At 40.6% G+C, this 17977-nt stretch overlaps 1 protein-coding gene across 9 annotated transcripts in view; it reads right to left on the bottom strand.

The window, feature by feature from the left end:
• FRYL (FRY like transcription coactivator) overlaps positions 1-17977 on the bottom strand; it is a 141172-nt gene that overhangs the window by 31519 nt on the left and 91676 nt on the right. For all 9 annotated transcript variants that reach the window (XM_081875558.1, XM_081875559.1, XM_081875551.1 and 6 more), the window contains 17 exons: positions 17163-17273; positions 16568-16722; positions 16341-16440; positions 15929-16097; positions 14798-15057; positions 13702-13842; positions 12196-12364; positions 11357-11441; positions 10964-11076; positions 9070-9220; positions 7741-7844; positions 7139-7324; positions 5784-5985; positions 5084-5205; positions 4322-4512; positions 2393-2487; positions 481-1088 (listed from right to left, as the gene is read on the bottom strand). In XM_081875558.1, the coding sequence (XP_081731684.1) occupies positions 481-1088; positions 2393-2487; positions 4322-4512; positions 5084-5205; positions 5784-5985; positions 7139-7324; positions 7741-7844; positions 9070-9220; positions 10964-11076; positions 11357-11441; positions 12196-12364; positions 13702-13842; positions 14798-15057; positions 15929-16097; positions 16341-16440; positions 16568-16722; positions 17163-17273 (2962 nt within the window). The remainder of the gene's footprint in view (positions 1-480; positions 1089-2392; positions 2488-4321; positions 4513-5083; positions 5206-5783; positions 5986-7138; positions 7325-7740; positions 7845-9069; positions 9221-10963; positions 11077-11356; positions 11442-12195; positions 12365-13701; positions 13843-14797; positions 15058-15928; positions 16098-16340; positions 16441-16567; positions 16723-17162; positions 17274-17977) is intronic.

Raw genomic sequence — 17977 nt, 5'->3', positions numbered from 1 at the left:
CACAGACTGACCCTTGCAGGAATCGACCTCAGCGCTCAAATGGGTCACCTCAGGAGGAGCAGGATGGAAGGAGGAGAAAGAGAGAGGAAAGAAACTGGGGAGCGGTGGAGAGGAAGAGAGATATTGCTGCCTTTTGGTAAGAAACTGTGGGTGGGAGAGAGCGTATTCTGGGAGGTGAGAGGAGATATTCTGCCCCTTGTGGGGTGAGATACTGTGATCTGAAGAAGAAAGGACACATTGCAGTCTTGGGGAAGGAAACAGAGTCAAGGAGATGGAGGTCAGTGAGTGGAGTGACAAGGGAATATAGTCTTAATCTAGTTCTGGTATCTTTTTCCTCTGCACTGCTATGAACTCTTCTTTTATAGTGCACCATTCGTTTTTCAAGTCAGTTTTACACAGTTCCTCAATTATAACTCACAATTAACTAGCTTCACAGTCCAGTACAGCGTGGCTCCGTACATTTACATTTTAAAAGTATACCTGCTAACTGGGAGGGATCCACCAACGTATGTTTGGAGACTGTGATAAGTTTGCTGAGCAAGTGAACAGTCATTTCCTGCGTAGAAACGGAGGTAAAACCTTTCAGGAACAGCTGCTGAAGGCCTGGAAAGTTATTCCATTTTAATTTACTCTGCATCTTCTCAATCTTTTCCCTACTCTCAGATTTATCCAGAGGCAAGTGAACAAGAAGTTTGTTGAGCAGCCTGAGAGCCAGGAGGTATTCATATTCATAATCTGATTCTAGCAAAGACGCGGCAATCCAAAATATGGTAGCCATCAGGTTCATCGGATCAGTAGTGGGCTGCACATCGTGCATTCCTCCCTCTCTCAGGGAGGAAAGGCTTCTAGTCCTTGCTAAGCTGTTGGGATGATTAATCCTTCCATCCATTATATCCAGTGTGTTGCTCCTGCGACGATCGCTCTTCCGATCAACTATTAAACTCAGTCTCAAAGAGTTGCTTCTCATGTTACTATAATAGCCTAAAAAGTTGCCACTGCTAATGGGACTTGTGCTTAGGTTTATCTGACCAGTGCTTTTCCTGTTTGCTGCGTATTTGTTTCCCAATAGTGGATCGTAGTATGAAGCGCTGAAATGAAAAGAAAAGAGAATACGGCACGTTAAGAGTCACATTCCACACTCACATAGCACTAAAAAAAAGAGAGGTTAACGTCCTTTAATTTCAGATACTGAATGAGCAACCTTGTACAATCCGATTCCTTTGCTTGCTTGATGATACTAGAATAAACTGCATGTTTCTTGTCTTGAACAGAACAACAAAACTTTACTCCCAACATTTTAAACACTAGCAGGTCTAACGAGAGCTTCAGCACAGGAAAGAAAAATGCTGATTTCTTCAGATCACCGTGAAACAGTGGTAATCTAGACAGTTCTCTATTCAGAGAGTTAGCTCCAAAATCCTCATGCACAAACAGAAGAAACATATGAATGTTTATGGGGATCATGTATGACACCCACCTCCCATTCTAGCTCAGTGTATTCTATCACATCTGGAGCGTCTTTGACCTTCTAGAACTGTTTTTCAGGTGGCTTGGCAAAAATTCCATTTTTCTTTAAAATATTTATATCCCATCTTTTCAGATAAAATCCTCATGAGGTGCCTTATAGAATCATAGAACTGCAGAGATGGAAGAGACCCTCAGGGTCATCTGGTCCAACCCCTTGCAATGCAGGAATCTCAACTAAAGCATTCATATGGATATTTTAAAAAACACTAAACTGAATACAGTATATAATCCAAACCAAATTATGCAATACACAGCACAAGCCAATTTTGAAAAGGCTTGACAAAATTAAAACAAGGGCCTGTCTAAAAACAACTGAAGAAAAGCTTTACAAAGCTCTTGGGGAAAGGAGTTCCAAAAATGTGGGGCCACTACAGAAAAGACCGGGGGTGTGAAATCAGTTTTTGTTGTATATATGTGTTTGGATGCACTCTGAATGATAAAAGCATCAAACTTAAGCACATGTACCTACATCCTTTGAAAAATAATGGGGCCTTACTTGTGAGTATATATGCATAGGATTTCACTGTAAAGCCTACATTCTGAATTTACGAGCTTATGGTTTATGTGTATCAATCATGCCAGCTTCAGTCAGTTTTTGCACACTTCAGAATACTTTAGTCAGTGGAAAGGAAAGGGAATTGTGTGTGGCAAGCTGTGTTAAACAGTCCCCCAACCAACAGTTTTGGTCAACAATTCCATTCATTTTGGGGTCTGCAAGTAGATACGTTTGGTTTTATTTCAACTTCTCTATGCAGCTTCAGGGCCCATGCATCCCTTCCCTATCCATTACAAAGCAATTTCATAGCCAAGATGTTGCAAGAAACATTTCAAAAACAAACGAAAGTAAACTACCAGCAATTCTTACTGGGAAAGCGCAGTGAGAAGATCATAATGCTTCATGGTGTCTGCTAGTGTATCAACAGCTGACTCCAAGGTGAGAAGTAGTTCTATGACAAAACCCTGTAAAGGGGGTGGGGAGAAAATTAGTGCTAGAGACAGATGACAGAAAGTAAAGCCCCTTGCATATGATATATTTTATCAACAATGTATATTTCTTCCTTTGCTAGAAACTGAGATTGTACAGCTTCTCTGACTTTATTTTTTGATACTGAGAACCCAGAGGGGAGAGTGCTCTTGTGCTTAAATCTGGCTTGCAGCTCTCCCACAGGTATCTAGTTTCCTACAGGATGCTGGACTAGATGGGCCATTGGCCTGATCCAGCAAGTTCTTCTTCTGTTCTTAAGTTAGATGTGAATCCATCTGCCATTCTCTCATCCATTTAGGATGTGCAGAACATTGGGTCACATGACACACCAAACCATGATTTAGTGAGATAAAGGAGTCCCTGTAGGTCTCAGGGTTGGGCATTCTCCTTCTAGGTAGCTGGTGGTGTTTGGTAGCCTTCTCCCACCTTTGGACCTGAACAATATACAGTGGTACCTTGGTTCTCAAACACCTTAGTGCTCAAACAACTTGGAACCCAAACACTGCAAACCCGGAAGTAAGTGTTCCGGTTTGCGAACTTTTTTCAGAAGCCGAACATGCTTGTTTTGAGTGTTATGCTTCCGATTTGAATGCCACACTTCCGTTTTGAGTGTTATGCTAAGGTCTGTCTGTTTTTGCTATTTATTTTGTGTTTTTGTTTTTGCAACTTTTTTGTTTTCTTTTTTGTGACTGTGTGGAACCCAGTTCAGCTACTGATTGATTGACTGTGTGACTGCAGTACATTGTTTATTGCTTTCATTTTATGGATCAATGGTCTCATTAGATAGTAAAATTCATGTTAAATTGCTGTTTTGGGGGTGTTTTTAAAAGTCTGGAACGGATTAATCCATTTTGCATTACTTTCCATGGGAAAGTGCACCTTGGTTTTGGAATGCTTTGGTTTTGGAACAGACTTCCGCAGCGGATTAGGTTTGAGAACCAAGGTACTACTGTAGTATCATCAGTAAACATGGCCATCTCACTGCTCACCCCTAACTCTAGATCAGGGGTCAGCAACCTTTTTCAGCCATGGGCCGGTCCACTGTCCCTCAGACCATGTGGTGGGCCAGACTATATTTTTGGGGAAAAATGTGAACAAATTCCTATGCCCCACAAATAACCCAGAGATGCATTTTAAATAAAAGGAAACATTCTACTCATGTAAAAACACACTGATTCCCAGACCATCCGCAAGCCAGATTGAGAAGACGACTGGGCCGCATAGGAATTCGTTCATATTTTTTTCCAAAATATAGTCCAGCCCACTACATGGTCTGAGGGACAGTGGACCGGCCCACAGCTAAAAAAGGTTGCTGACTCCTGTTCTAGAACGTCAACTCTTTTCACTACTATCTGCCTCAGTTCCTCAGACTTCTTTCCTGCAAAAGTTAGTTCAGTTGCTGGGATCTGCCTTCTATCTTCCACTTTGTTTCTGTGAAGACAGAAACAAAGAATTCATTCATCTTCTGTGCAATCTCTTTATCCTTCTTTAGCACACTTTAGACTCTCTCGCTCTGGAGAACTAAAAGCTGCTGAAGTTCTCCCCTCAATCTGTTTAGGAGGAGAAGAGGGGAGCAAAGGAGCGTGAGCACTAAGTTTCATTTCTGCTTATGCACAGCGTCCTATACCACAGTTTACTGTGATGCGCAAACTGGGCCTTTACCTTACAGAGTCGTATTTCTGCCTGAAGGAAACTTAGGCCTGTTTCAAACATCTGGTAAATCGCATATTTACACCATCAAGTAATGAGTGAACAAGGAAAAAAGGTACTCTTCAAAACTGATCCAAAAGAAACAATAAATGCAAATACCTGAGCTTCTTCTCCTGCATCTCCAACAGTTTCTACAAGCCTAGATAGAATGTCAGAAAGTGTGGCTGCAGAAAGAGGTTGCTTCAGTGCTCTGAAAATCTGAAACGATCTTCCAGCATAATGCCGAGAGGAGCAAGAAAGTGCAGTTTGCAGAGCAACTTCGCTGAGATGGTGCTCTAACTGAAATCCAACTGTAAAATAAAATTAGTAGTAAGAATGTGGAGTGAGGACCGAGGTTCAGGAAGGATTCTGAGTTCACGATCAGGCTTTACGGGCAGCCACAGGCTGTGTAGGCATTTGCAAACAGTGAGCGATACCTCACTCTCAAAGCCTGAAGCCAGGGGGCAGAGTTGCACAGGAGGGAGATGGCAAGAAACACAGATTACGCATCCTCAGTAGCAACAAGATGGTTGGACTTACTAGATATATATTAAACATATACAGTAATACCTCTGCGAATGTCCACCTCGTCTAGCGTCTGCTTTGGCGAACGTCTGCGGCAAACCCGGAAATATTGGAATGGGTTACTTCCGGGTTTGCCACTCGCGCATGCGCAGACATGGCGCTTTGCCCTGCGTCCTTTTTGGCTAGCAGCTGGGGCTCCAGAACGGATCCCAGTTGCAAAACAAGGTACGACTGTATATCTGAATATATATCATGAACATTTTCTTATATAGGAGCTGTGCAATATTTATTTTTAAGGAATCTTCTTTTACTGAATTTACTGAATACTGTACCATACTTCAACTTTTTCAACCATACCTGAACTTGACTGTTTAAATGCAGAAACAACATGCTTTAGGAATACAGTTAACTGCTCAGCGCTCTTTATGCTTGGATTCTTTGCTGAAACATCTTCATGGTTCCAAAGCGGTCCTCGTTTCCTAGGAATAACAAATAACCAAGCCCAAATCTCATTTCTCAGAAATATTAGGAAGATTCAGCATAAAGATGGAAGGCTTCCTGTTTTACCCACAAGCATTTTCCAATATAAAATGCAGTGGATGTTAACAAGTATACAGCAATTCTGAAGACGTGTAAAGCCTTCTTGTCAGAAATGATACTGCAACATTTCTAAACACCGCCTGGCATATTTTTGGTACTAGAAAGTGTTTATCAACACTTCAGAGAAGAACAGAATTCTAAGATTGTATGAGAAATTCAAGGTGGGGAAACATACCAGTAAGGCTGCCAAAAAAAAAAAAAAAAGCGCTATGAAGGGCTTTACTTATGAAAGATAAAGATAATATACTTAGTAGCTTTCTAATAGCATAAGTGTCCTACAAAGCAAGATATACTACTCAATGCAAGAACTTTAAACCATAATGTACCTCCTGAAAGCTCTGATGTTAAAGCACAAGCCTATTTGCCTTTTTCTCTTTACGTTCACAATGGGACTGAAAACATAGCATGCTTGTATTTTCATACAGATAAGTAACAGCAGCTGGCTTTTAAATGTTACCTTGAAGTAATAAACTCCATAAGTGATTTCATTTTCTCCTCTTGCTCCCCTGAAATGTCAACTTCACTGAGGATGGTGCTATGCATCTGAGAAATGGCAGCACTGGTATTTCCTAAACTGATGCTAGAAGAGGTAGAACTTGAACTGAGCCCTGAGTCTGTCATTGGGGAGGGCTGGTGATCCGGTATAAAATCATTAACACCTAATTATAGAAAGAAAAAATGAGTTCCCATACACTAAAATGGCAGTCAAGATCTACTTTATTTATTCATTCAACTGAAAGCATTTTTAGCAGCTTGATTTTTAAAAATCTCTAAAAGAGATACAAAAATACAACAGAAAACAATAAATCAGTGTCATATAAACAGAAGGAAACACAAAAACAGCAAAACAGTATTTAAAAAAGCAGGAATTCAGCAGTAGCAGGATTTAATCTAATGGGTCAGGGAATTTTTGAGCAAAACAATGCGTCTTCACAAGTTGTTACTAACAGATGTTAGAAGTGCAATTTAATAAAAATAGAAACATCAAAACCAAATACTTTCGTGAGATCAACTACTGGTTGTGATTATATTGTATGATAAAGTGCTGCCATCTGCTGGAAAGTAATAGAGAGTGCCCAACTGGTGGGGATATTACGAAGCCTTGGAGAGGTCTGGAGAGAGATCTTCTCCCCCGATTTGGTACCAGCCTATACATGCTTTGCACATTGCTCTCACCCTGATCCATTCTGCAGGAACAGAATTAATCCGTTTTGGAGGCGAATGCTTCCAAGCCTCTCTCCACTGTGCAGGAGGAAAAGAGGAGACAGAGGGGCATAGAGCCCCAAGGCTTGCCTAGGCTCATTTCCTTCTCCTAGATGGGCTACCTTCCTTTGTTGACAAGACTCATCTGCTCCTCACTTCCCTCTACAGCATGTACAGAAACCACCTTCTTGACTGTTGGATCCACTGTTGGTCTCATCTGCTCAATGTGCCAGAGCCTGTCTTCTGATGAAGAGGAAGTCCCTATCTCACTGAAGGTTTGAGACCTGGTTTAGCCAGCCAGTCGAAGCCGTTTCCCGGGGTGTGCCTGCTGTCGCATGCTGACAGCTTCTCGGAGCCATAGGTGAAAGCTGAGTGCAGGGAGTGAACCAAAGGTGGGCAAACCCTAGAAGGAGCACCATGTGTCCCCCACCAGAGGTACTATCCCTTCTTAATGGATAATGCACCTTCATCAACCAGCTATGCTCCGGCTGCGAAATAGCTTTTATTTTCAATGGCTAAAGTGTATGTTGTTATTGACAGTATAACACTTTAACCTCATTACATAATGTTGCATTATTTCTTCAGAAATATTTAATTCATTTAATGTACCTGTGAATATGTAATCCAAATGTGCTGTTTGTTTGACAGTGAGCACCCGGGGTTCATTAAACTCCCTGTTCCTGAGAAGGACAGAAGCCACAGACTGGACATTACTGTTAGAGCCCATCGCTATCAACAAATGCAATAGGAGGCGTTTACAGTGTTCGTATACTTCAGGATGGTGGTGATCAAGTCCTGTAAGCAATAAAGTTAATGTCAGATGTACCACAGCAACAATGACATCACCCTTATGATCTTTTGTATTATTGTAATTTAAATGTAAGTTTGCTACACTAAACGTATCAGAGGACTACCATTTGGAGGGGAAGTCAGTGACGTATATAATCTCTCATTCATTATTATAATGTATACAATACGCAGGAGTTATAAATATGTGTTTTCAAACTACAAATATTTTAATGCAATATAAAAACAAGAGTTCTCCTTTTGTGATCCTTGGCTACTCCGTTTCAAAATTTGTGCTTCACCTCCGATTGCCAGAGTTGTCTTACTTTAACATAGATAATCCACCTATTTTGTAGTGATTAAAAGGCAAGAGCACAAAACGATGAGCTAACACTGTCTCTCAGTTTTAATAAAGATGTTGTTACCTATAAAAACTGCATGAAGCAAGAGATGCAGGTAGGTTCCCCAGTCAACCTTCACACTGTGGTCAATTATCAAGTCAGTCAACAAAATCACTGCTATGTTACACCTACAAGCAAAAACAATTAGTAAGGTTAAAAAAACAGAATGCAGAAGCAGTTTCTTTTTAAGATGCAATACTTTTAAATGATAGTAGTAGTCTAGTTACATTATTACTATTTCATATAAAGCTACCACCAGTCAAAACAAATCTGATTCTTTCAGGAAAATTGACTTTAAAAATATTAGTTATGATGATACAGACATTTGAATATGAAGTATGTCTTAATATGACCGTGCCACAGCTTAACTGCTTCTATTTAGGAAGCAAATCTGAATTCAATTTTCTGATCATGTTCAGTGCCAAGGCAATACAGAATCAAAAACTTGTAAAGGAAGGTTTAGTACACAACTATTGTTACTACTCTTTCAGACAGGAGGGATACCCAGAATGTTGGTGGTCACTAACATCTTAACGCTAAGAGCAGCCCTGCAAAAATAGACCAAAAATCCACCCAGAATCAGAACAAGGAAATTGTTTCCAACGGTGGTTAGGCAGATGCATTTGGGAAGTCCTCTCAGGTGAATAATTCAAGGGTTCTCTCATGCTGTACAGATCTAGGAATGAATATACAGAAGTACCAATAACTCTGAACATGAAGACTCTATCATGATTAATAGTTGCTGATTGCAAGAATTCAGACCTAGCTTTGTCAAAGGACAGGTCAATCCAAATTTTTACTTCCACCATACATTTGGGAAAACAAAAGTTAGAGCAAAAGGCCTCATTGCAGAAAGCCATTTGGAGCTGAGGAACCACCTGCAACCTGAGTTGGAAAATAGAACTTCTCGGTCGTTGCACCCGCCCTGTGGAAAGCCCTTCCATCAGATGTCAAGGAAATAAACATCTATCTGGCTTTTAAAAGACATCTGAAGACAGCCCTGTTTAGGGAAGTTTTTAATGTTTGATGTTTTATTGTATCTTTAATATTTTGTTGGAAACCGCCCAGAGTGGCTGGGGAAACCCAGCCAGATGGGCAGGGTATAAATAATAAATTACTACTGCTACTGCTACTACTGTGGCAATGTGACCCCAAAGGCAGAGAAACTCAAGAAGCATGTGTTGGAACTTTTCCCCTACAAAGGCCATAATTTAAAACATTGGATACTAACCATTCATCCTGTGTAAGGCACAAACAGCTGATCTTCCCATCTCTTGGGGAAGGGGCAATTGTGACATGCATGCTGAATATCAAAAGGAACTTGCATTGTTTCCATTTACTTTTATTGCTTACCTATGAAGAGACATGCCTGGGGAGGTTGTTTCAGGCAAATAATCTACCAGTGGTGACCAACAGCCCCCTGAAGGTGGAAATGGTAAAGGCTCCCCTTCATTGTGCTCCATCACTTTCAGCCGCCAGTTTGAGTACAGTGGCATTGAATCGCCTATTAAAAGTATTCATTTTATAGTTGAATATTAATGCATTCATGTTAGCAGAAACATGTTCTTTTCAAATATGCATGTAGTACCATTGCATTCCATACAATTCCCAATACTGTTCTGCATTCCAAAAGTTGCTTCATACAGTCTCTCTCCCCCCACCACACACAAACCTATTACCGTATTTTTCGCCCTATAGGACGCACTTTTTCCCCTCCAAAAATGAAGGGGAAATGTGTGTGCGTCCTATGGGGCGAATGCAGGCTTTCGCTGAAGCCTAGAGAGCGAGAGGGGTCAGTGCGCACCGACCCCTCTCGCTCTCCAGGCTTCAGGAGAGCCGCAGTGCCAGCCCCACAAGGTCGGGGGACAGCGGGGAGGCGGAACGCCGCCATCCCGCTGTCTCCCGATGTGGTTTGGAGGCTGACGGCGGGGAGACGCGTGCTTCTCCCTGCCGCCAGCCCCGCAAGCTCCGGGGACAGCGGGGAGGTGCAGCGCGTCTTCCCGCTGTCCCCAGACCTGGTCTGCAGGCGGGCGGCGGGGAGAAGAGTGCTTCTCCCCGCTGCCTGCCCCACAAGCTCCGGGGACAGCTGGGAGGCGCAGCGCGTCTTCCCGCTGTCCCCGGACCTGGTCTGCAGGTGGGCGGCAGGGAGAAGAGCACTTCTCCCCGCTGCCAGCCCCGCAAGCTCCGGGGACAGCTGGGAGGCGCAGCGCGTCTTCCCGCTGTCCCCGGACCTGGTCTGAAGGCGGGCGGCAGGGAGAAGAGCGCTTCTCCCCACTGCCGGCCCCACAAGCGCCTGGGGGGAAATAAATTTTTTGCCCTTTATTTCCCCCCCCAAAAAACTTGGTGCGTCCTATGGGCCGGTGCGTCCTATGGGGCGAAAAATACGTTATATGTTCTAAGCTGATCGCATGGAAGGATGTTCCCACATGTTTCTGGAAGCTAGTACCATGAAAGCCTCACACTGATGAAAAAAGAACCCGCTCACAAGCAAACAAGAGAAATATAAAAATGGCACAGGAAGAAAATCTGTACATTCAACAACAGGGCAATTAAAAAAAAATGATTCCAATGGCTTTCCACAAAAGAGAGTGGGAAAAAAGGTAACGGTAAAGGTAAAGGACCCCTGGATAGTCTGGTCAAAGGTGACTATGGGGTTGCGGCGCTCATCTCGCTTTCAGGCCAAAGGAGCCGGTGTTTGTCCACAGACAGCTTTCTGGGTCATGTGGCCAGCATGACTAAACTGCTTCTGGCACAACGGAACACCATGATGGAAACCAGAGCACATGGAAATGCCGTTTACTTTTCCGCCAAAGTGGTACCTATTTATCCACTTGCACTGGCATGCTTTCGAACTGCTAGGTTGGCAGGAGCTGGAACAAAGCAATGGGAGCTCACCCCATCACACAGATTTGAACTGCCAGCTTTCTGATGAGCAAGCCCAAGAGGCTCAGTGGTTTAGACGACAGCGCCACCTGCATCTCTTTTACAAAAGCGAGTAAGTTGTACTCAACCTGCTCCAACCATAGACAGGATTGGTTTGGTGAGGGGAGAGGCTCTTCCCCCTGGGAGAAGTAAGCAGAAGGCTGTTTAGGACCCAGGAGGAGGTGTCATCCCTATCAGAGGAATGCCCTGTGTCTGGATCTAGCAAAAACAACAATTTTTGCCACAAACTCTTTCAGCTGACACTGTTCATGTACATAATTAAAACATGCATTACTAAGGAGACTGTAAAATATATTTTTTTTACTTTTCTCTTCTTCATATGATCCTCCAGAACTGCTGCTATAACGAGATTCTAGCCTGTGGTGTTGGCGGTTCAGATTGCTGTTTAGTCCACTGTAGATATCCAGATGTACATAGCTAAAGGAATAAAAATAATGGTGTCAACTAGAGATATACATTTGTTTCTTAAAATGTTGCACTGTCATCTTTTGTTCAAGGTTGGTATATAATATACATAATTATTCAACATTTTGTCTCATAATTTACTCCCATCCCCCTTCAGCATCCACGTTTTATTAAGGGACCCGCGATAAGTCATTTTAAAAAACTCTGCCTTGACTGGCTACATTTTTGGTAATAAAAAAGGCTTGTTTTTATTCCAATTCCAAGTACTGTTATTCTTTGAGGTACTACTTACTTTTCATCAATGCTATCTTTTGCATGCTTAATGTCAGGATTACCATCAGTGGGCGCCACCATTGTATTGCTACTGGAAGTGGTTCCTGAAATTTAAAGTAACAGCGTATTTAGGATGAAAAACGTATGAGATGTACATGAATTATGGAAGTTACTTAAACATCCTGACCTATTACTTTGTTTTGATCTGCATATGAACTCTACTTATCAAGTCTGTGCAAATGAAAGATGCAAGGAGCCATGCAGCCAGATGTGCATCCCCAGATGTGCTTTGGATTTGTTTTTCTTGAAATCCCACCCCCACCTCCTGGGCACAATATAACATGGAAAACCTTTGAAACTGAAATAAGTTTCACCAAACAGTTTGTGAGTGGGTTTGCAAATAAATGGAATAAATACTTTCAGTGATCCTGTTCCTGAATTTTTTAATACATATTTTTAGGGACGAAGAGAAGGGCTAATGCTTAACTGCTCTTTTGTCGTTGATCTCTCAAAGTTTCCAAACATTATTTTGAAATAGCGCTGCTCATCTTCTCCCTTCCCCATTTCTCTGAAATGGTGAGGGAGGCAGCAAGAAGTAAACTATTCATGTCACCCAAACTCCTCCCACATAAGTATTTCCCCTCCATTGTTCATCACACAGGTATTTAATAATTCAGATTTTAAAAAAATAAGGTTAAAATAAAGCTTCATACTTAAATAAAGTAAAAATTTATACCATGCTTTTTACCTAACAGTGAGACCTGTGCATATAGGGTGGTATAAAAATTCAATCAATCAATCAATCCCAAATATATCCACTTAAGTACAGCAAAATATTAGTTAAATTCATACCCTCACCTGAGGTGACAGAAGGGATTTTGTAACTGGAAGTGATGCGATAATATGGTGGATTATCCATATGAGTGACTCCAGAACTGACTGGATCAGTAAGCTGCAACTCAGTCACCAGCTCTTCCAAAAGCTGCATGGTTTTATCTCTACCCAGGTAAACAATGACTTTCTTCACCTGCCATTCAAACAAATCACTAAACATGAAGTCTGACATTGCTTGTGTATAAATATTAAGTTAGGATAACATTTATGTTTTATATTGGCAGTTAAATTACATAAAACAAAACAAAAATACTCCACCACCAACACACATAGCTCTTAAACCAGGGGTGGCTAGCACATGGCCTGGGGTATATATCTTGCCCCTGAAAAGGTTTTGTGCCCCACGGAAGCCCTCTAAGATGTCATTGTAATTATTCTAGGGTGTGTTTTTTTTAAGTTACTGATTTCACCAGTAGGTTCCCTCCTAAGATGCCTAATTTTTTGTCGTCTCCAAATTCCATTTTTCAAAATAAAAAACATCCAATTAACTTTATTTTTTACAGACCGCACCTGTGAGGCCCCAAAAAGTTTTTATGAACGTCCAAGCATCCCTTAAATATGCTTGTTGCATTTCTTTTTTTCCATGTTTTACTGACTGCTCCTCTCGGTCCTTCACTTTGATGCCAAAAAGTTTTTGGGGGGACTCCAGTCCTCCCATTTTAATTTTTTTACTGACTACACCTGCAGATCCCTTGCTGCGATTCTGTGATGTCATGGGCTCTTGTGACTGCACCTAAGACCTTCCTGAAAATTCTGCTTTAAACTTTAAAGAAGAAAAAGTTTAAAAACTGAAATTAAGATTGAAAGACAATGATTTTACATAGTGTAGAAGACATGACATGTCCGCTTTTATATGTGACTCCCCCTAGGGTTGCCCATGGGTCAACGTGGCCATTAGCCCCCAAAACGTTAATCTTCCTTGTCTTAAAACATCTTATAGCAACTGAATATTTTTCATTCTCTTTAATATTAAAGGATGTGTTCAATATAAAGAGAACAAAGTAAGGACAAAAACCTAAATAAAACTCCACACGTATAATCAATATCAAAGATTTCTTCTTTACATCAAAGTGATTGAATATTATTAGTACACTTAGTTTTAAAATGTTATACGCAAACATTATTTCAGCCTTTGATGTTGTACTACAATATTTCATGGAAGGGTCAATCAATGGCAATTTTGTAATTGACTTCAAAGGGTTATGGATTACATTCTCATAAAGGAAATACATTCTGGAAGTATTTTTCTCCTCCTCCAAAGGGTTCAATGTGGTCTACACAGAGTTATCCCATTTTATTTTTACAACCACTATACGAGGGAGATTGGACTATGTGTGAGAGAGAAACTACCTGAAGGTGAGCTTTGGTCAAGCACAGATTTGAACCCAGTTGTTCTCTGTCAAAAATTATCCCTTAAAAGTTATTCTTAAGTGAAACAGGGACATAACAAAGAGCTTCCATGTCACTTACGTAGGGCAAGAGGCTGGGTTCACTGTTCACTCCACAAATGCTGATCAAAAAATGCAGAATTATTTTCAAATTCTTTGGCCAACTGTCTGCTAGAGTAATCCAGACGTTCTCGATTTCTGACCATGCCACTTCATCACCATACTAGAAAACAATGTTGAAAAATTCATTTCCAACAAGTTCAACAATCTCATTCATGTGTGTGTGTGTGTGTGTGTGTGTGTGTGTGTGTGTGTGTATACCTGAAGAAAATAATTTACTATGAGATATGTTTCAAAGTCAACAGTAAAAGAAACGATAAGCTGTATTTAAGCAACTTAAACCCACAAACATTTCTAGGACTCTGAAGCTGGTTTCACAAACAGCCATCTGTATTAAGTGTGTTAATTTTCACAATGTCATTGTTTGCCCTGTCCTGGCTTCCAAACGTGTGCACACAACTTCTTCTGCCCTTCCTTCTCAGTGCACCACAATTAAACCCAGAAATCTTCAGATAACCATAGTTTCCTGTAGCATTCAAACCATAATTATAGTTTCCAGCATGTTCCAAAGCTGGTAACCAGTTTTTCCAATGTGAAACTGGAAATGATGGTTCAACTGAAAATGTTCTGGCATATTTTGGCACACTGAGAAGACAGCAGCAAAAGGGTAGCACAAGAATGGGGTGTGCATGCAAAAGCATATCTGTGATTATCTCCCCACCCTTTCTATCTAAATCCATGTTCTGAATCTAGATGAAGGCAAACAAATTCAAGCTTAGCCCAGACAAGCTAGATGTGCTCCTGAGCAGTCAACCTGTCTTGGATGAAGGAAGAAATCATATATGGTGGGGGAAGGATGGGCCCCTAAGCTTGAACCACTGGGAGATAGCTCACCATGCAAATTAGCAGCACTATGATATACTAATGAACTTTCTCAAAGTAAGTTTTAGCCTATTGCGACTCCTCTGTAACTTTTAGAACAATTTTGCAATTGAAAGTGTGAAACATCAGTGATTTGAGTTACACAGTGAAGTTCAGTACCCAGTACTAGCATTCCTACTAGTAACAGTATCACCTCAAAATGGAAAATCCACTTAAGACCCAACCCTTTAGCTTACCTTTGCTGTCATATACATGAGGTTGTTTAAAACCAAAGCAGAAGCCTGTGGTGATCCCCAACCTTCGCCTCTTAGCCAGCGCCTGCTGTTCACCATCAGCTCTCTATCTTTCAAGGAATCCTCTTCATCTTCATCTTGTCGCCGAATTGTGGGCAAAGGTTTCAGATCCACCAATTCAATATTATTCATCCATGGTAGCAGATAGTGTAGCATCACCTGTCTTCCAGAGGGGTGTGCCATTTGAATTCTCTGGCTTACCTCTATATTTAATAATTAAAAGATAAACAAATCTCTGTGTTATGAGAAAAGATGCATTTTTTGTTCATTTTCTGCAGAAACCCGTGTTGAAAAATGTGAACTACTAGACTGAACAGAAGCAGTAAGGAGAATTATGTGCTTTACTCATACTGGTAGGAGGCTTAGATCAACAGTCATGGTCATATGAAAAAAGATGCGGTCCCTCTCATTTATGAATTCCTGCCTCTAGAGAGAAAAGGCAGCTGTGCAAAACTAGTGGAAAAGTACAAGGGGTTGTGCTTTAGACAATCAAACATTGACTTAACAGGCTGAGAGATATAAAGAAGCATTTGACCATACACACAGCTCCTTTGTGTGACCCACAATTAAACCAGAAGTCTATAAGTAATAAGCTAGTAATAAGTTTCCCAAATTGAATGAAACAGGATGATCAAAGGGACTGTGCACATGGGCAAAAGGAATAATTTGTGTTACCATTAAAAGCCCTTCCTTCTTAAGTGTCAGGATTTGATACTCCTTACAGATCGAAGGCAGGAAACACTGAAATAAGGGAAATTGTTGGTGCTAACTCACTCCTTCGAATCTTTATTTCCTGCCTTTGCTCAAAGCCAAATACCAATTATAGACCAAAGGGAGAATCCTCAAATCTTATCTTGCTTGTTGAGGCATGTGTTTCACTTCAAAGCAGGCCAATGACTTGCTACACTAAAATAATGCACAATTAGGACTGTGCTATGCTATCAGAAATCAATAAGACTACTGTTAACAATAAAGAAAGTCAAAGAGAGCTTGAAAGCACAGTAAAATGTATTCAGATAAGTTTAACGTTTCCTAAAAACAAACATCCTAGCATCAGCAAATGTTCTAATATACCTGAAAATATTGCAAGTGTTAATTCTGGGTATGTCCTTGCTAATTCTTCAGAAAGTTGATAATAGGACACAGAGTACAAATGTGGCAACGGCGAAGGCTGGCCCAGTATCCCATCTGTTCTTTGAACCTCAAGTTTATGAGCATAGCGAAACATCTTCGGCTCTAAAATCTAGAAAAATAAGATGTACAAAAAATTGTCTTGGGATAGTAATTCAAGTACTAAAAGAATATTATTTTAAACAATAAACATGTAAGTCATTGTTCATTCATAGAAAACCAATCGGACATCATCAACTTGTATTAGGTTGGGGTCAGAATACTGATATTTGTTACCATGTTAACATTATGCAGCAATATTATAAATAATCAAACACTTATAGATCTTAATTTTCTAAAAGCCTTTCATACAAACCTGTAGGAGCTGCATAGCAACTTCGTAGATAGCCCTAGAAGAGTCAGCCGCTTTAAATAATATAAGATTGAGAAGAGTAACTGTGTCACATTGGTAATCCCTGTAAAGAAAATGAAACACAAACCACTTTGAGATGCTTAAAATGAACAAGCAAATAACATTTTAAAAATAGTAACATCCATCTTAACTGATTCCACGCCCCCCCCCCCAGTAACTTTATCTAATACCTGTTTTGGAATACACTGGCTATGGCTTTAAAGCATCCAGCTGCTACCCGCTTAGAGCCTGTATAACAGCGATCTACAGCCCAGTACATGAGGTTACTCTGGTCGGGGTTGAGTTCCAACAGCAACATAACTGCCTCACAGCCAAGTTGATGAACCTAAAAACAATACAATAAAAAACTCAAGAGTTGCAACCAACAGTTTTAAGTTATTAACTGAACAAGAACTACAGAAATTTTATCTACCCATTTCCAGCAGTAAAGCTTTTAAAAAGAAGCAGACTGATAATAAAGGTTTCTGGAATTAATTTACAAAAGCATTTTGCCTTTTCCAATGTCAAGTCAGAGGTTAGATGAATTGATATTGTAAAGATGTTAACTTTTACATCAATATATTACAGCTGACACCCCCTCCATTGTTTTTTAAAAGCTCTTAGCAGATCTGAGATGGTAAGAGACCTCAACTCATCTTTAAATTTGCCGGACTAATTTTAGTGTGGCAAGAGAAGGTACTATACATTTTGCAGGTTCCTGAAATCTCAGCCAGATTATCTGACTACAAACCACTCTTTTTAAGGTCACTGGTGCTTATACATTACCTTCTTATCCTGCGAATCCAAAATATTATCCAGCCATTTATACAAATAGCCGTCTGATGAGAGACCTACATTATCTGCAACAGGGCCACAACAAAGTACAGCAGACATAGCCTTTAAAGAAATGGGATAAAAGAGGTTGTTATTGTTTTACTTTAAAAAAACAAACAAACTAGGGTTGTACTAGGGTTGCCATGTGTCTGGGAATTCCTGGACATGTCCTCTTTTGAGGGTCCTACATGCCCATCCAGGGGGAATTTTACATTTTTAAGCAAATGCCCTGGATTTGGGATAAAATAAAAATAAAAATTGTGTGCAGGCAGCTCTGGCTCTGTTGGCCTGGGCTCTGGCTCTGGCATGGTCAGGTTGGGCTTGGCAGTGGGGCTATTGGGCGATTGTCCTAAAAAAGCTCATCAACTTTCTGTGCCCAGATTTTTACCTCTTGAAATATGGCAACCCTAGATGTAGCTAATGTTAGTCCTACTCAGAGTAGACCTACTAAAATCACTAACTTGAGTCCAGTAATTTCAACGAGTCTATTCTGAGTAGACAACCCTCTGGATTTTATTCCAAGGACTAATAAAAGTGAAACATTCTTTTTCTGTGTAAGTTGAGAACATTAAACTATTTACACAGAAAGCTGATTCTCTAGAACAACGATGGATCCTTGTCATTTAGTGTAATTGCTGCCTGAGGACAAGTTGCAGCAACTACAAACATGTGGGAACATTAATGTTTTAGTTTTTTTTTTTTAAAATAATTTTTATTGGGTTTTTACATTTTATAACAACAGACACACACACAAAGACAAAGACAAA

Source organism: Podarcis erhardii, assembly GCF_964252035.2.
Source record: "Podarcis erhardii genome assembly, chromosome: 9".
NCBI lineage: Eukaryota > Metazoa > Chordata > Lepidosauria > Squamata > Lacertidae > Podarcis > Podarcis erhardii.
Note: the sequence above shows the minus strand (reverse complement) of the source record. Positions and strands in the feature narration are given on the sequence as shown.